Genomic DNA, 19,027 nt, shown 5'->3' with positions numbered 1-19,027 from the left:
TGGTCAGTGGAATCTTGGCAGCAGCAACAAAATGTAAAAGGTTGCATATTACATCAGCAAGTCTGAAGTTTGTAGACGAGCCTTTTTTGTCTTTCTGACGTTCATATTCTGATTCTTGTCCTATTTTTCTAAACCCTCTGCAGCCTGCTGCTTCATTTTGCACATTTATCTCTTTAACAAAATGCTGCTCTTCTCAAGTTAACATGTTAATCGTTCTAAATGTTATCATTTAGGAGCAAAATGTAATGAAAGTATGTCATTTTGTTTACTTACAACTTAAAGTAAGAGTTACTGACATCTAGCAGCCACGTTGGACATGGCAGCCATCTCTGTTACTGTCTGCTCAATATCTGGCAACAGACTCCATTTATTATTAAATAGTTAAATTACCTGTGGAGGAGAAAATAAGCAGTGTAGGTGTTGCTCTGAAAACCTTTACTCTTCATGAGTGATTTCCATCAGGGAAAAGCTGGACCTTGTTTATTGCTTTTCCCCAAAAATTGCTTCATATTCATGTTCTTCCATGATCCTGGTGTACCCTTAAACAGCTCAAACCAACATCTACAACCACTGAATGCTATAATTTTTTACACCCTATGAACGTGACTTTCTGTCTTTGTGTCCTTTCATGACAGTAAAGGGTCAGTTTTCTGGTGCTACGAACACCGACCCTGCATCCCAATGAGATGATTCATCTCCCATGTTTCCAGTTACTTAAGTGTTGTGTTTACACTGCAAGTCTGTCAGTCACACTGGTGGACCTTCCTTCTTATGCAGTTCTGACATAACATCTGATAGGTTGATCAGTTTCCGCTTGTGTGTCCCATGTGGCCGTGAGCAAGCAGTACCTGCAGAGCTGAAAGGTAAAACAAAAGAAAAAGTGCAGCTGATTAGCTTCATTTACTTAAACCCAACAGACTCTGAAAGGTAGGAGCAGCATGAAACTGCCCATCTGTTATATATAGACAGCCTGTTTGCTACCCACTGGTGGGGTTTTTTTTTTTTTAACTCTTTTAAAGTGTATGTTCAGTCAGGTGACTGTTCAGGTGAGCCTGCTGCTGCGGTGCTGATCCTGTCTTTTCCCTGTACAGATAACTCCACCTCCATCGTTACCCGAGCAGCTAAAAGAGATGTTCAAGCAGCAAGAGGTGGTCCGAATGAAACTACGACTGCAGCACAGCATCGAAAGGGTGCGTCCTCTTAAACTCGTGTTTCTCAGCTACCAGCAGTGTTGGTGATAAAAGATCTTCTGTGACTGATATTGTTTACAAAACATCACTGCTTTGGAAACAAGTTTAATGATGTTTTAACCAGATATTTTTATGTTTCTCACACACGTACAAAAAGGTGGGATTTTTAGAAATGACTGGACTCTTTCTTCTCTCAGGAAAAGCTGATTGTTTCAAATGAGCAGGAAGTTTTACGGGTCCATTACCGGGCAGCAAGAACACTAGCCAATCAGAGTCTGCCTTTCAGTGCCTGCACCGTGTTATTGGATGCAGAAGTGTACAACATGCCTCAAGACGTCCAGGTCAGTAAGCTGCTCCTCCTGTGACTCAGTCTGATGTGTTGTATCTTTGTATGAAATCATTTAGTGGGTTTGAGTCATTGCGTTTTTTTATTCTTCTGCAGAATGATGATGGTAAAACGTCTGTAAGAGACCGGTTCAACGCCAGACAGTTCATGTCCTGGTTACAAGACGTCGATGATAAGTTTGACAAACTGAAGGTAAGTAAGAGTTTGTGTTGAACTTTTTAGGTTTAATATGCAGAAAGTTCTCCAGGTTTCTTCTCAGACATTAGTAGTTGCTGCTGTTCTTGTTGGAAAGTCAAAATATCTTTGGTGACTAAACTGTTGTACAGATATAAAAAAAAAACGTGGGGCCTCAGGAAAATGTCAGTGAGAAAATGCAACTGATCTAAATTTCATGGATCAAATTATCAGTTACTGATAAAAAGTTAAGTCTACCTCATTTCACTTCCATTTAGCCCTTTAAGACTTTAGTATGTTTTGTTTTTGCTTTGAGATCCTGCCCCAAGTGGAGGAGTTTTAAGTATCTCAGGGTCTTGTTCATTAGTGAGGGAAGGATGGAGCGGGAGATGGACAGGTGGATCAGTGCAGCGTTGGCCCTGATATGGACTCCGCATCAATCTGTCATGGTGAAAAAGGAGCTGAGCTCTCGATTTACTGGTCGATCTTCTTACCTTCAGCTATGGTCACGAGCTGTGTGTAGTGACCGAAAGAACGAGACTGCGAATGCAAGCGGCCGAAATGAGTTTCTTCTGCAGGGTGGAAGGAGGCCCTGGTGAAGACCCAGAACACGCTGGAGGGACTAGCTCTCTCGGCTGGCCTGGGAACAAATCCGGACACCTCCAGTTACTACTCCACTAGAAGTAGTGGCTGGGGAAAGGGGCGTGTGGGCTTCTCTGGATAGGCTGCTCCCCCTGTGATCCAAAATGAGTGGTGTGCTCTGTGCTCTCTTTTATGTGGTCTCTTTTATTTCAGTTTTGCCTACTTTTTCTTCCACAGACATGTCTCCTGATGAGGCAGCAGCACGAGGCGGCGGCTCTGAACGCCGTGCAACGTTTGGAGTGGCAGCTCAAGCTGCAGGAGCTGGACCCGGCCACCTACAAGTCCACCAGCATCTTCGAGATCCCCGAGTTCTACATTCCGCTCGTGGAGGTCAACGACGACTTCGACCTGACCCCGATATGAGCCGCAGGACATGCTTGCTTTGCCACAGCGGCGGGCAAATTACCGACACGAGCGGCAGACGGCGCATTCAAACAGGAAAGGAAAATGTGAAGCACTTAGAATGTGGCGCTAAAACAACAGAGCACTTAGTAAATAGAGATTTTTACTCCAAAGCTCTTGACAGTGATTAGTAGGAAAACCACGGGGACGAGGAGCGAGGACTGAGCGGGAAAACCGGGGTCCAGGTCGCAGAAGACGTCCAGGGATCAGAGACCAGGATCTGGGCCGGGTGGAGCAGAGCACCTGTCGCTGCTGCTCATCAAGCAGGGTCACACAACCGAAAGATTTCAATTGTTTTCAGAGTGTTCATACATTGTGTACAGACTGTGCTCTTAATTTTTTTTTAACTTATTTTATACATAAAAAATGTGCATTTGTAAATAGTCATGTAATTATTGTTTCAAACCTGTAAAAACAAAAAGTAATAGATATTTTGATTGTAAACTTGTTTCGTCTGATGTTTTAATGGACCAAAGTTTTTTTTTTTTATATCGAGTGTCCTCGTCCGTGATGTTCTCGTTGTTGTTGGCTTAAACTCTTAAGCGTGTGTTGGCTTTTGTTGTGTTTTTTTCCTTTTAGCCATTTCTTCCCTCCTCATCTGGAGCTCCACGCCACAGCTGGTGTTTTTTGACTTTGGCAATTAAATGCTGTGCATGCGTTGCAATGTTTGTACTTTTTTTCTAAAGAGCTGTACTGTGGACTTAATTGTGAGGTTTACTAAAGTGTTCCAGCTATTTTAATTTTTTTTTCCCCCTCTCCCAACATTGTGTTACGTCTCTTTTGCAGCCTCACTCCTCATGTGTTGTCCACCGTGTCTTGCGCACATTAAAGTCTGTTGTGGCTTCCAAGGAAAAAAAAAATACTTTTACAGTTTCAATGTGAGATCACAACAAATCCTATTTTTTCAACATAATGCCTTTTGAACGATAGTTCTAAAAAAATGTCTATTTTAATATTTACTTGTTACATGACTTGTACATATTTGTAATATATAATTGAATAAATTTTATTTGTTGTGAAATTAAATTGTGTTGTGTTCATTTATTACAGAAAATTTATTTTACTGAGTGCAGTACTCTGCTCAGCCAGCAGGGGTCGGTGTAGGCAGCACTTCCTGTCCACTCAGCTGCTTATTAAACTCCCTGAACATCAAACATTGAGAGAAATTGTTCATTTGGTTTTTAAAAATGGACTTTATGAAGTTAATACTGTAAACATACATTTTTATTGTATGGAAATGTGTATTGACAATAGAAACATTTAGGGAAAGTTCTTTGTTATTTAAACTTTAAAATTTTAGTCTGCATGTTTTAATATAGTTATTTAGCTTGGATTAGTGTTATATTTATGCAGTACTGTGTAAAAGTCTCAGTCCACCTCTCTTCATATTTTCCTTCCAAGTGGTAGACTTTATTGTAAACCTTTAATGTGGTTTTGACCAACAAATATTTTATATAAATCAGTTTTTCTTTGGACATTGGCTTTTTCCATTTATTTTTAGTCCATTCCTTGTACCTGACCTCTTTAAGAATGGTTATTGTTCAGTCATTTCACACTGACCTGTCATTAAAGTATAATAAAAATGTCTTAATTCAAGGGAGTGTTGTGTCCACTTGATATCTTTTAGATACGTTTTCACTAGCAGCCTGACACATACTTTTTTTAAGGTTAAAAACAGTACCAAATGCCTTTGTGACTGGCTGCAAGTGATGAAGTAACTAAAGCAGGGGTAGCCAACGTTAGTCCTCGAGGGCACCAATCCGGCAGGTTTTCCAGATTTCCGTGCCCCAACACACCTGACTCAAATTAAATGGATCCAACAGCCTATAAGGATCTCCACAATGACTCGTTAGTTTAAGTCAGGTGTGTTGGGGCACGGAAATCTGGAAAACCTGCCGGATTGGTGCCCTCGAGGACCAACGTTGGCTACCCCTGAACTAAAGACTTAAGTCATTCTTGTATCAGCATACAACTGCTTCATTCCTTGAGTTATGTGTTTTTATGTATATGATTCATAGATCAGTCTTACATGATTGAAGATACAAATAAATGATCATTTTTAAAATTGTTAGGTAAAAAAAACTGGACTGAAAACTATTTAAAAAGCAGCCAATGTCCAACGGACATCTTCTCTAAGCTTGCTTAAAGTTGATATAACAATATCAAAGGTCAGTAATAGAAAAATATATCATTTAAAACTGTGTTTCTATTAATAGCTAATCACTTTACTAAAATAAGTTGTTTTTACCCTCCTAGATGGAGTCATTTATATTTACATGCCGCAGGTCTTTATACATGGCAGCTGCCATATTTGTTCCATTTTTCCTACAGTGTCTCTGGATGGACAAACAACTGAAGTGAAAACCCACTAAGCTTTAAAACTGCTGCACCAGCTTTGTTTGATCGGTGTTAGAGCAGCATTTGGGATAAGTAACAACTTAAAAGGCTCCCAAAAAAAGTAACCTGTAGTGAATTTATCTCTGCACCTGAGGCCACTGGATCCATTCATAGATGAAAACGCATTTATGTCTGAAAGTATTTTGGCCTCTGGTGGCCACCATCTACTAACAACTGCACTTGGCATGTGCAGTCATTTCTATGCCCATCTTCAGAATCAGAATGTTTTCTACGCACTGTACCCTCTACTCAATGGCAAAGGTTGAAACAGCTGATGTCTGGGTTGGGAGGTGTCTCTGATTATATTTTGTGCCTTAGATACAGGAGGGAAGTTAGACGACCCTCTGGAGAGCCTTCCAGTCTGCTATTGTGCAGTTGCCAAACCAAACACACATACACTGACATCTTTAACACAAGTTGTCAGTCATTCTAACACACTGTACTTTTAAAGCCACTTGAAAGAATTACAATAAAGTCTAATTTCTTGGAAGCAACACATAAAAAAATGAGGGATGGGTGGAGACTTTTGCACAATACTGTATGATAAATATTTCAAACATTTGCAAACATATTTGAAGTGGAGTTAAAAAGAGGTGGCTGAACTTCTGCAGCTAATAATAATAATAAAAAAACCTAGAGCACACGAACAGAATAAAATGAAGCCCTTAAGAGAAATTAAAATATCCAGCAAAGAGTTGAATCTGAACTTTCATCTGATCCATCTTCTGTTGACTCATCAGAAATTCATGGAAAGCTAGCTCTCATGGAGATATTCTTAAAGGAAATGGGGGGAAAGGCACAATTAAGCTAAATTAAACTAAAAATGAACTGAAAATGTGTGTTAACTGATGATTAAAGTAAAATAAGAGTTAGATTGTGTTTACAGATTATTGCATGAGTGAAATTATTCACTTAACATAACTTATCAGAATATTCCGGGGAGCCTTTGTAAAATCTGGCCAGGGGACAACAGATAAAAAATAAGCCCTTTGGCTGAATCAGACATATTTAGAAGTGTTTCTTTCTTTTATTTTTATTTTTAATATGCTCTAACCTAGTAAAATATGTAAAAGAACATTTGTTGGATTCACTTCCATAAATTGTTACAAATACAAATAATTACTTTAATAACAACATAGTAATGTTCAATATAGCACAACGCAAGTGGTGCAGATTATAAACGTAAACGATGTGTTTTTTTAACTGTTGAAAGTTTATGACCCCTCTATTCCTTAAAGTGGTTTGGTCCACTTGCCTGTCCAAATGGTGGGCTATCGGCAGCTCCGCTACAGTCTCACAACATGAGGAAACCACAGTAATGTGCAAAACCAAGTAAGTTATTTATCTCACCACAAACACAAGGTTGTAACATTAAAAGTGACATTTCTCCTGTTTTGTCCAAAATAAGCTTTTTTCTTTTTAATCAAGACGCCGGTTTATCGGCCGTATACCAGCGGCACATTACGGTACCGTAATATACCGTATATCACCGCAAAGAGACTTTTCAGCCTTCAGTCTGCTCGGTGATAGCGTAAACGGTAGAAGAGTTGAAGTATTTCAAAGAACGTAACGTAACATTGCTAGAGAGATATCATTTTGAAATGTAAGTATTTTTATTTAAGTTTGGTGCCAGATTTTTATTATTTTTAGTAGGCTAGGATTTATCATCATGACTTAGATTTTCAGATTGACCGATCTAATTTCTTTTAAAGTAAAAAAATATTCATTTTTTTCGTGCTCCAAAATCCAAAGTAGAAAGACCCCAGTAAAATAAAGACATTGTGATAAATCTAATTCTTGTATTTTGGTTTGTTGACACTACAATAAATGTAGTAGTTTGATGTTATTGGATTATTCTAGAAGGTATTTCCTTTACAGTTGTTGAACTTATCTTGAACTTCAATTTCTTGTAAAGCTACTTTGATGGACTATAGTGGAAATTAAAGCATTAAAGAAATTCTGTTACATGTGGTCATAAAGGTGTATAATTGCTAATTATGTTTTCTAATATGAACCTTTAATTATACAGGCAGCCCCACAGAGACATGCAGTCTCATTTACAAGAGAGACCTGTTTACCTAACATGCATGTCTTTGGATGTCACCTTCCACCTACGTTGTGGATATAGCTGGTTGAACATAAAAAAAAACCTGTTTAGAAAATATAGAATATGGACTAATACAAAACAAGTGGCAAAATAGCAGGAGAGAGAGGAGGAGCTGAACACTCCTTGTAAACCCCCTGGTTTAAATAGCCTGTCTTTTAACGATTTCATTGCACCCTGCTGAGTTACAAATAATTTATATATAAAGTAGAATTTAAACAAACACAGAGTCTAATAAAGCTTTTATTGTAGAGCTTTTGCTTTGCAGCTGAAGAAACATTATCCTTTAGCCCCTCTGAGACGATATAATGAACTACTTTCTGAAGATCTGATACAGCTCAGTTTGCTCTTCGTTAAATCTGCACACTGAAACACAACATGTCACGAGCCGACTTATAATTTAACCAAATTTTGCCCCTGAAAAAGCCATATGACACGCGCGCATTCATTCTGAACAAATTCACGAATACAACTTTATTTGATCCCTTTTTTATTGATTTCATCGCCATAAATGACATCTCTCTCCTCACCCGTCCTTGTATGTTTTGCAGTAACTTCCTGATTAAAAATTTAATTCGTCTTTATTTTCTTCTTCTTCCTCCCCCCCGGGCTGTAAGTGGGGGCCTGTTGTTGCTTTGATGAAACTGTATCGCAACATGTAGACACCTGTGGAGCTGAACGGCGCATTGGAGCGGTGCTGGGGGCGGATGAGCTACAAATGAGCGCAGGGACGCGCCTCAGCGGGAAGCCCGATCAGATTTACAGCTTCCGAGTCGCCCTTTCTCACCTAATGAGCGCACTCTCAATGCCACTGATAGGAGAGGAGACAAAGGACTCTTTAATGGGGAGGGGGGAAGCTTGAAAAGAAAGGATTTGCTTGTGTAAAGGAAGGCAAACAAGAGCCCACCTCACCTGGACAGGCTGCAGATCAACTTTACGCACGACATTTTTTCTTTTACGCCCAACAGTTTTTACTATTGGAGTTTAATGATGCGCCGAGGCGGATTATTCTTCTGAGATTCCCTCTGGACTTTCAGCTGGCTTGTGAGTGACCTGAGGCCCGGTGTTTTTTGTTGTTTTCTTTGCCCCTCCACAGACATTTGCTAGAAAATGGAGTGTGTGCCTTTAAGGCGCCCGACTGCCTGTCGCTTTGTGCTGCGCAGAGACTGACGCCCTCTGGACACAGTGGACACTTGAGCGGCGGCAGAGCACCATCCTGGAGAGGTTCAAAGAAAAAAACAGCCACTGTCCCCCCTTAAAAAAAGAGAGAAGAAGAGACCTTGTTAACTGCATTGTGGTGAGCTTTTATTATTATTTTTTAAATCTAATACCTTGATCTGATCACTGTTGTTTTTTATTGTGTTTTTTTTTGCGTTCGACTCGCTTGTGGCTGCGTGCGAGGGAAACTTTTCAGCTAAAAAAGAAGAAAAAAAGAGGTGAAGAAAAGCGCCCAGGAATGAGGGAGCTAATGTTCCTCACATGTTTTTTTTTCTCTCTCTCTTTCTCTCTCTCCGTCACGTGAAAGGAAATAATGTGCAGCAAGTGTTGAGGTGTAAGAGCAGAGCAGAGAGATCGGATTGTGTGATTAAGCTCCGCACATGGGGCAGAAAATGAAGGGAAGGGAGCTGATGTTGCCAGATGTGTGAAAGTAAGCTGGCTTTGAATGAAATGTGACGCAGGCCTTTTGCATGAGAAAGCAGTGATTGCCTGTATGTTTGCATAACATTTGCATCTACTTTTTTAGTTTCCAGGCAGCTTAAAGTTGATCAGAAGCTCCTAAATGCTTTGTTTTTGTCAGGTTATGCAGCTTCTCTTGATCTTTTTTGGAAGTTTCTACTTATTTCTGTTTGTCCTGTGTCTCCTGTTGCTGTAGGTGTTTCCTGTTCTGTCAGGATGAGGCCTGGTCAGCTGATTCTCGCCGCCACCGCAGCTCTCCTCTTCCTCCTGTCAGGACTATCTCTGACCTCCGGCTGCAACAAAGCCCTCTGCGCAAGTGACGTCAGCAAGTGTCTCATCCAGGTAAAGACACTCTGTGACTTTCAGGCCTTTCAGATTTCTTTTAGTCTCTGTGGAATGATGCACTCGGCTTTAAGTGTGTTGATTTTCTCTGCAGATAAAAGCAGGAAAGTGCATCCAAGTTCAAGCTTTTCTTCCTCCAGCATTACAGCTGGTTCACATAAACACACACTGTTGATTCTCCTGATAAAAACTCATATTAAGAGTTCTCCTAAAAAGCCTCAGACATCCAGTCCAATCTTACTTTTTTAATGCGTTGGAAACTTTAATAAAAGTACACAGCAGCATTCCTCTGACTTTGGAGCTGAAATTTCCTCGTGTTCTTCTCCTGTTGTTGCTTCTCAAAGCGAGCGTGTCAGCTTTTCACAAGTTCTCATGATCTCCAGCAGCAGCCAAAGTCGAGTTACGATCTGCCAGGACGAGATGGAGATCTGGAGCTGAGAACAAAGATGGGATGTGTGGTGAAGAATGCAGATGCATTCCTTCGATAAGCCAAGAGAAGTCAGGATAGAGGAGTTTTCCAGAAAGCGGAGATGGGAATTTATTCAACTTTCACCTGATCTGCTTTTAGATTTACTCTTTTATTTCCTTCTCAGGCTCTTGTAAGCCTCCCTGACTTTTTCTTTTGACTTTCTAACATCATTTCCTCCCTGTCACTTTTCCCCCCTCCTGTCTGAAGCTCAGTTTGTGTTTGTACGAGGGGCGCTTCCCACCACAGATCCTTTCCAGTATTTTCATAATTTTGAGGGAAAAAGCCGGTGGAGGTGTGGGCCTTTTTCCCCTCCACCTGTCGAACTGAATTAGCTGCTGTTTGTCCTCCGTCCTGCCTCTCCCATTAACATCTGTAAAGTACAGTCATTAACTTCAGCTGCCATTTCACCTCAGCCAGCGTGAGGGTGAGCTGCAGGTAGCTGGAACAGTTTAATATGTAAATAAAGACTTTTGTCTGGAAATACGATGTGCAAACTGTTAAATCAGCTGACATCAATGAACTAGAACTGTGAGTATGCAGGATTAGTCTTTACCAGTTGTTCAACAAGATGAATGCCCATTATGCTTTAAAGCTTGGATTAAAACAAGCTATTTGAAGGATTTTTGTTGTTGTTTTTTAGGTATTTTTAAGTCCTAAAATGAGCTTCATCAATATTTAAAGCCCCAGTGCAAAGTAAATCATTGTGATGTTTGTATCCTAGTTAATCTGCAAAAAATGAAACCCGTCTACTTGTGTTAATCTGCTGTAGGTGATACATATAAGCAGGGGAGCAAAAATAACCTACAGGGTTTGTTTTGATTTATTGGTTCAGGACCCTGTTATCTAAACAGCCTAAAAACCAGTTTGCATTTGGTCTTCAGGACTTTGAGGAGGTCTGAGTTGGTGCCATGCAGTTGCTGCTGCTTCTTTAATATCTGTTTGAAATACAGCGCTTGCAACATGTGGACAGAGTAAACCCAGAAACTGCATGTGGTCTCAAGACTCACATGCCAACAGTTGTCAGCCGTACAACAATCATTCTTACAGGCAGCAATAAAAGAAAAACAGGGCTTAGATGAAGACGTGAGGCTACATCCGCACCGCGGCAAACGTTTTAAGAACTGTGTGTGTTCACACAAAAGCACTGAGAACGCACTTGTAGGTGGTTGTTGTCATGGAAATGGATCAGAGAGGAAGACATAAACTTGTGTTTGTGTAACAAGATGGTTGAGAAAGGAGCTAAAAAGGAGGCATTTATGTGGGCTGATGATGAGGTACAACTTTTTCAGGTTACACCATTGTTGTCTTTGCACATGCAGGTTGAAGGACAGGTGGGGCTACAGCATCAGTGTGTTGTAAACATGGAAACGAAATGGTGAAATTTTTTACATTTACTCTGGGACCTGGTTTCAAATCTTAAACTTTTTTAGGCTGCATGTGGACAAAAGATCTAAGTGATAAAAACTTAAGAGGATAAACCTAAACTTGTCTCTGTGTGAACATGAGTGTGCAACTTTAAGCTGCATCGACAGCAGCCCATCTGATTCAAATCCTACTTCATTTACTCAGAAAGTCTGTTTTGTTAGGGGAGCTGTGAATGCACGACCAGACTGATGTGGATCAAGGAAGCAAATTCTGGTCCACCTACAAGCGTAGGTCTCAGTCTGCTTCAAGTAAACCAAATAGGGGAAATGGACTTCAATGCAAGGGAATTTTGTAAGTAAACACAACCAAAGCATCTGCCTGTGTAGAACGATAGCCGGGAGAAATGGCTTGTGTCAGATGGAATAAAAATTAGGTAAAAGTTCTGATAGACATATGATCAACCCTAGACCACTTGGGTCAGATACAGCTCCATATTTTGCTCTTATATTGTGGAAACAGAAGTTGTCCTGCATTATGCAAAAGATGAACAGGTTGCCTTGTTTGTCTTGTTTTGTTCTTTAGTAATTATCGATGTGAAGGGGAATATGTTATTTAAGAGGTCCAATTTGTTCGACTACGTGCAGTGTGAGCTGAATGTTGCAACCCCAAACTGAACTGAGTCCCCAGCTGTTCCAGGTCTAGAAGACTGCTAGGTGTGAATGAACCCTTACAATCATAATTCAAATTTAAAGGAAAATTTGAAAACACTTTTTTTTTTTTTTTTTTTTTTTTTTTTTAGATTTCTAGAACTTTGAAAACATACTTTTAAAGGTGATTTTTGACTTCCTGTCATACACTAACCCTGTTGCTTTCTTTATTTGTACAGTTTTGTAAAGGTTGCTTGAAAAGTTAACAGTTTGCTGATAACTAGTTTTCCTGTTTTCATCAAATTTGTACCATATTGCATTTAATTACTTTTTAAACCGGACAATCTCTAGACGTTTCCTAAGGTTTTTATAGATGCATAAACAATAATTACACTGTATAATGAGTCTTTTTATTTTCTAAAGGGAAATTTAGTTGTATTTTCATCACTAAACAGGCATTTGCTCAGCTTGTTGTGGATCCATCGTGGGCATGGCAGACTCTGGAGGTTTATGCATGGATTTTATTACCAGTCTAGAGGTTGTGCACATTAAAAGAAAATAAAGCTGAAAATATTAGGAAATACTGCTTAATGCAGCAAACCTAACTACCTACCTGATGGGGTTGCAATCCTATCCTATTCCTATCCTATTTGTTAAGATAATATAAAAAAGGCATTTTTACAATACTGTCATTTAATTATGTAGCTCTATTATACATAAATAATGTCTGTTAATGATTTAGTTGACAGCGATACCACAAATTAGTGAATGATGTTTATTTTTGTCAGACCCAAAAGTAACGTCTTGAAGTTGCTTAAAATTTTTTATTTTGGACATCAAAACAAAAAAGTTGGCATGCCATCACTTTATGAAAAGCAGTGAGAAACAAACATCTGGAAATGTTTCTTAACAAATGACCTGCAATGACCTGACAAGTTATTTAATGTTGTTTTCAGCACAGCACATGATGTTGTTTTCCACATCTTACATTTGAAGTCTGTCTGCTCTGTACATATGTGAGCTAAACAAGTCAAAGATAATGGATCATTTTCTCCCAGATTTCTGCCTCTGGTGGATTTCTGTCTCTTCTTTTTGAAGACTTGTTTTCATCTTGAATTCTTTCCTTCTGTCTTTCGTTTCTTGAAAACATGAGCCTGCGCCTCTACTTTCAGAAGGCTTATTTGTCCTGATGGATTCCTGCTCAGGACAACGAGCCCTGTAGATTCCACGACCCCACCGACACCAACTCGCTAGCTGTCAGAGACGAGAGCAGTGGTGTGTGTGCTGTGAAGGAGAAACTTCTCCGCCTCTAGCCTCCATGTAGACGCTCCATGTTGCCTGTGATTAGTGGGATCTGCTGTCTGACGCTCGCTTTTACGCTCTGCTGCCATCTCAAGTCATTTGTCTGAATTCCCTAAAACCCCTGAGGGTGGGAGAACATGAGTGGAGGTAGAGGAGGGAGGGGAGGCTAAGGTCAGGAGGAGGTGTGTTTATATGTGTGTGTGGGGGGAGGTTGGTTGAGGGAAATGTACATTTAGGAGCCAGAGAAGTGTGCAGAGATTCATAAGCCAGCTCTGGCCAGACTAGGCAGGGTGGGGCAGCAGATTTCAAAGCTAAAACTCAGCAGCAGTCACTCGTTCTTCAGCACGAGGCAGCACATGTTCACTTTCTCTCCACAGTGCTTTTGTCTCTCTGCAGCTGAGGTTTGACGGATTGCAGTGGTTTCCATTTGAGTGCAAGAGAAGCCTAAAAAGAGTGTTTTAAGATAACCTCATCCATCTCAGTGGGGAAATTGCTGTTGGATGGTTACTATGACCGCTTGTCTCGATTAGGCTGTCCATTAGTGTTACAAATGTTTTTTTTTTTTCTTTTTTCATTTTTTTTTCTGTAAAATGTCAGAGGTAAATAATGAAGTGTACAGCACAAAGTTTTTGGCAGTGTACTGAGTAAAACAAATAACCTATTAAAAATAATGTTTAGCAACCTTTTTTTTTATTTAAATTTTTAATTTAATCATGTTTTGGTGATCAGATAGCTGTAATAGTTCTCAGAAGTAGTCCATTGGCTTTTTTAAAAACGTTTTTATACTTTTTTTTTTTTTTTTTTTTTTTTTTTACATAAAATAAAACCTGCTTCATTGTACAACCAGCCCAAAACAAAAAGTTTACAAACGAGTAAACATGACTCATCTTTTTAGCACAGTATAGACTGGACCAGGGCCCTTTGGCAAGTTACAGGTTTCAAGTTACTGTTTCAACAGTGGTAGATAAATGGATTTTAATAGATGAGCATAAATGCTGTTTTACCATAAAGTATACTAGACTCGATATTTCAGTGTGAAAGATGAGCAAAGGACAAAGCTAAAACTTGGCTAATGGCCTTTTATGGCCCATTCACACCAGCTTTTTTAATTTAAATCCAAGTCTGTTTGCTTGGAAAGTCAGCCTTGTTTGGGTAATTGCGTTGTTTTAATCCTGGGTCAGTCATACTATTCATTTTCCTCTTTAATTTGGCTTTTAAAGCAATCAAAGCCAATTTTTCCTAGTTTGATTAGCTAGATGAAAATAGCTAGCCTAGCTAGGTTAGCTGTTTTCATCCTTTCACTCAGCTTTTCTTCCGTCAGCTATATTTAGCTCATTTAATTAATTTTGTACATAACATGCAGTCATGTGAGACACTTTTGTTATAATGCTCTTGCAAATAAACATTTTTCTTCAACACCTAAATGAAACTGGCACTCTAATGTAAATCCCCCTTCTTTCTAAAGAGTCATATTACTAAATTTTCTCTTTAAGTAGGAATTTTAAAACTAACAAAGCTAATCATCTCCTAAGCTAGAAAAAGATAGCTAACCTAGCTAAGGAGCTATTTTTATGTCGATTTTACCCCCTTTGATAAATCAAGCTAATTTAGTTGGTTTCAGGCTTAACACACAGACATTAATAGTATTAATAGATTCAGCTATGGCTTCAAGGGAAAAGAAAACATTAATGTGATTTCAGACAAGAAAAGTATTCTTGCTGCCTCTAGGCTAAATGCTAGCTAGTGCTAACTCCATCTAAAATTTAGCTCTTATTCTCTTGTGTTTAAAAAGTATTATTTCCTGAATTGTGAAAGAGCTTCATGTTTTGTCCCCTGAGCAGCTGTTTAGTTTTTATAATACCACCTTTGAGAGTCATAGTTAGTCATAGGATCAGATCTTGATCAGAGGTTTGGGGATAGAGAGGCCGGTGATTAAGTGAGCTGTGTGTGATTTTGCAATCCCTCACTTGTGAGTCATTGGAGAGTCTTTTATCATTGCTGAGACTGTTTACGGGGAGGAGATGGTTTCTGTGGAGATATAAAAGAGAAGTGGGGAGGAAGGGAGTAAGAAAGGTGGAAAAATAAAGAAGAAAGGAGAAAGAGGGAGCAAACAAAAGAAAGAGGGGCTCAGAAGGAGGAGGAAAGTGTGCAGTTGTAGGGGGAGCAGTCATGTTCGGGTCTCCAGGTGTTTTCTTCTCTCTCCCTCCCTCCTCCTCTTCCTCCCCCATCATCGTGACCTTGACGTTGAGGAATGTGCTCCCTGTTCTGTGTCAGGAGGGAACACAGGGGAGGAAGAGCAGTCTCGCCCACTTTCAGCCCTACCTACATGGTTTTAGTTCTGAATCCTATGCTGGCGCTACAACTATAAACACAAACTTAACTGAAGCACGGGAATTCATTTGTTTTTGTGTGTTTGTGTATTAGGATCCGCAGCAGTCTCACATTTTCTAGATGTTTGCAGAAGTTTTTTTTTTCATATTAACATAAATATCCTACAGTATAAAAATTTAACAGTACAAGTTCAGCAGGAGGCTTTGCTTTTTGCTGTTTTAACAAGCCTGTTAATGAAGAAGATATTTTACATTATCACAATTTATTTTGTACATGTAGCTACTTCTAATTCAAGTTCCCAAAACAAAGACCTTGCAAAGGCTTTGATGCTTTAAGATCAACTGTAAGTCCCTGAAGAAATTAACAGAAAGTGTAGGGAAAATATGGGTTTTATTTAAACCTGTTTCCCAATAACTGGCTAAGCAGCTCTCTGGGTCATGCTAATGTTGCATTCTCTACCTCCATTGCAGAGATTCGGGGAAATGAGTCACATTTAACATAAAATCTATCGGCCAGTAAACCGGTAGTGCTGTGTGAGGGGTTGCAACTTCCAACCTCATGAACTGATCAAGGTTTCCCTCCTCCCCACAACCATCTATGTGACAATCATTCACCATGGTAACATCTTATCCTGTCTTCATTTTAGATAAATCATTTGTTCATGCCCAGTCTCAAAGTCTAACCACAGTATTTCCATCACGTTCAAGTCCAGACTTTGGATCTTTGGATCAACACCTTGGTTCTTTTTCAGTCAGTCTTTTGAGGCCTTGCTGCTGTGTTTAATTTTTTTTTATTAATTTTTGTTTCATTGTCCTGTTGCATGACCCAATTTTCTCCAAGCTTTAGCTGTCAGACAGATGGTCTTTGACTCTAGAAAACTTGTTTGTAGGTTAGTATGTAGGGGAGTTTATGAATGGCTCAATGAATGCAAGGTGCCCAGGTAATGTGTGAGAAAAACAAGCCCAAATTATTAGCCCCTCCACCACCATGCTTGACGGTTGGTATGTGTTTGTGTTTGGTTTTCTCCAAACATGCTGCTATGACCAAACCTCTACATTTTGGTCTTGTGGTGTGTTCAGATACAACTCGGTAAACACAAGCTGTGCACCCATGTTCTTTTTAGAGATAAGCAGCTCCTGGAGAACTTTTAAACAAAACATACTTTTTCATCTCATCCCTCCTTTTCTTGTGATTGTTCTGTAATGAACAGACAACCGAATGTCTGTGTTTTTATTGAGGTTAAAGGGAATTAGTTAATTAAGTTTATTTGACTTGCAAATACTGACTGCCACTAACCTCTTAGCTCTAATTTTCTCCCTCAGATGCAGTGAGGGAGACATTTTGTGTGTATTAAGAAACTCTCTTCACACATATTACCATGTTTAACTTAAAAGCAAACACACTAACAGAACGTAAGACCCTGGTTGTAATAAACAGCTATTATCTTTTATGAAAAAAGCCTGAAACGTGTCTCTCAGTCAGACCTTTATCTTCTCCTCAGTTTACATAAAAGAAAAAAATGTGAATGCTGTGAAGGTAAACGTGTCAGGACCTGTTCTGTTCATGAGTGAAAATGCTTCTCCTTTTTCTGAACTATCGCTGTGGTCCATGGACGTCTCACATTCTTTGATAGATGCCACACATGCCACATGTAGCTTACAGTTGCTGCGTCTTGTAATGGCTCGTGTCCGGTAATAGTTATTTCCTATCAGCAACCCTGCTATTGTCATTTCCGTTGACACCTCCTGTTTTCACAGCTTGTCTATGTGTTGCTTTCTGTCTGCTGTGTCATTTTTACCTTTGAAGTTACTAAAATGTATAATAAACACAAATCTTTAGGTTTCATTTTGATGTGAGGAATAGTTGCATTTTTTTTTAATTATTATCTTGGTTCAGTTGAGCAGCAACAGTTTTGACCAAAGCAATAGAAATGGACAAATTACTTGTGATTCTGGGTGATAAACATGGTTAATTCCAGTATATTTTAACTGATACCCTATATTGGTCTTGGAACTATTCCTACACCCCAAATAGGTTGGTGGTATAATGATGGTGCTTCCACGGTGGTCTACAAATTTTGTTGCCTGCATCAAATATCTAAGTCCACATTGTCACTATAACTTCCTGCACATTGGGTTTAAAGATGTTTCAAAAGCCGGCGACTGAATCCACTCATAAACACATGAAAACATGTTTATGTCTTGAAGAATTTTGGCCACTGGCAGCTACCGTCCATTCACAAGTCCCTATACCTCTCTTTAATGCAAGACACAGTGATTCTTACACTATTTTTAAGAGCAAAACTACAATTATAAGTTGTAAATATATCAAGAAAGTTTCAAGCTGACTCAAACTATGTCAGTTTTTTATGGACAATTAAGTTATGTATCAAGTGAAACTAAATCTAGTTATCATGCTGTTTTGTCCAATATCTTGGTGACAGAAGTGTTAAGGATTGTTGCAGATTATCATTGGTTTTGTTTCATGTTGCTGTGTTAAGCTAATGCATGTTTCTATGTGTTTCCTGCAGGAGCTTTGTCAGTGTCGTCCGTCCGATGGGAACTGCTCCTGCTGTAAAGACTGCATGCTCTGTCTGGGGGATCTCTGGGAAGAGTGCTGCGATTGCGTGGGTGAGTGCAGGGGTTTAATATATTAGCAACACATATTAAACCTGACTGGAAGTGGTCTGCATTATTTTGAACTTGGAAATCTTTATTCTATGCCTTTATGCAGACTAAGCAAGGATCTGCGTGACACATGTATGGTGATAAGTGCTGGAGCTTAACATCTAATAATGACATTAGTGCATATTCAGAGACACATATAGATTTTTAACAATAAAGCCAGTATGCTGCTTTTACTTTGAAATTCAAAGTGCAAATTTTGGATCATCTGCATTAAACACGGATATACCAGATAATATTAAAGCTTCAAATAACTAGTGAATCATACCACATCATAGCTAAATTTCTTAATTAAAGTAGTTATAATTTTGTTCATATTTGTTTGAAGTGTCACTTTGAAAGGTTTGACATGGCTGCTTAAAAACCAATAACCTGTAGAAATTTCTTACTGGTCAATCAGTAGTTGTGTTTTTTGTTTTTGTTTGTTTGTTTGTTTGTTTGTTTTTTGTTTGTTTTTTTACCAATACAACAAAGTAAAAACATTTAAAACCTTTAAAAATCAGAAATACTAAGTTGTAGATATTCAAAAGCTAGCATAAACCCTGTGAATTATGAGTCAGCATTTATTTTTTTCATTACTCTTCATATTAATAGTCAACAACGGGCTCTGTCTGTACTTGTTTTACAAGGTTCTCAACAAGTTTTAAGCCAGAGATGTTGTGTTAAGCTATTTTTAACCAGTGAAAAATAGGATATGAAATGCAGTTAATTCTGGCCTTGAGCTCTACACTCAGTTATTATTAAATCTTGTTGGTTTCTCAGTTGCTGCCAAGGACTTTCTCTCAATGTGGAGCCTATTAATGTTGAGATAGGGGCTGTAATGCACTTTGCTGAGAAGGTCACAGGTTTAAAAAGCCCCACTTCCTTCAGAGTGTTGTTGCTCTGATACAAGATGAGTGTGAAGTGAGTGAAGCCAGAGATATTGAGCGTGTCTCTGACGCTGTGTGAAAGCATA

General features: G+C 39.1%; 2 protein-coding genes and 1 long non-coding RNA gene across 5 annotated transcripts in view; 2 read left to right on the top strand and 1 right to left on the bottom strand.

Annotated features, from left to right (window-relative positions):
• The window catches only part of ankrd12 (ankyrin repeat domain 12), a 36,666-nt gene extending 32,886 nt beyond the window's left edge, over nt 1–3,780 (top strand). For both annotated transcript variants that reach the window (XM_041991295.1, XM_041991294.1), the window contains 4 exons: nt 1,092–1,190; nt 1,388–1,531; nt 1,633–1,728; nt 2,530–3,780. In XM_041991295.1, the coding sequence (XP_041847229.1) occupies nt 1,092–1,190; nt 1,388–1,531; nt 1,633–1,728; nt 2,530–2,715 (525 nt within the window). In that variant the 3' untranslated portion in view covers nt 2,716–3,780. The remainder of the gene's footprint in view (nt 1–1,091; nt 1,191–1,387; nt 1,532–1,632; nt 1,729–2,529) is intronic.
• Nucleotides 3,781–7,908: 4,128 nt separating this feature from the next.
• Nucleotides 7,909–19,027, bottom strand: part of LOC121644888 — a 20,258-nt gene continuing 9,139 nt past the window's right edge. Inside the window, exons 2-3 of the long non-coding RNA XR_006011327.1 lie at nt 17,788–17,792; nt 7,909–7,921 (exon numbers count right to left, since the gene is read on the bottom strand). This is a non-coding gene — a long non-coding RNA (uncharacterized LOC121644888). The remainder of the gene's footprint in view (nt 7,922–17,787; nt 17,793–19,027) is intronic.
• twsg1a (twisted gastrulation BMP signaling modulator 1a) overlaps nt 7,943–19,027 on the top strand; it is a 16,276-nt gene continuing 5,191 nt past the window's right edge. Inside the window, exons 1-3 of one of the 2 annotated variants that reach the window (XM_041993134.1) lie at nt 7,943–8,552; nt 9,129–9,274; nt 17,919–18,018. In XM_041993134.1, coding sequence (XP_041849068.1) covers nt 9,149–9,274; nt 17,919–18,018 — 226 coding nt within the window. In that variant the 5' untranslated portion in view covers nt 7,943–8,552; nt 9,129–9,148. Of the gene's footprint in view, nt 8,553–8,785; nt 8,904–9,128; nt 9,275–17,918; nt 18,019–19,027 lie in introns of those variants that run through there. The other variant, XM_041993133.1, reaches the window with a different exon arrangement.

This window comes from Melanotaenia boesemani, chromosome 8 (assembly GCF_017639745.1).
Source record: "Melanotaenia boesemani isolate fMelBoe1 chromosome 8, fMelBoe1.pri, whole genome shotgun sequence".
Taxonomy (NCBI): Eukaryota; Metazoa; Chordata; class Actinopteri; order Atheriniformes; family Melanotaeniidae; genus Melanotaenia; species Melanotaenia boesemani.
Note: the sequence above shows the minus strand (reverse complement) of the source record. Positions and strands in the feature narration are given on the sequence as shown.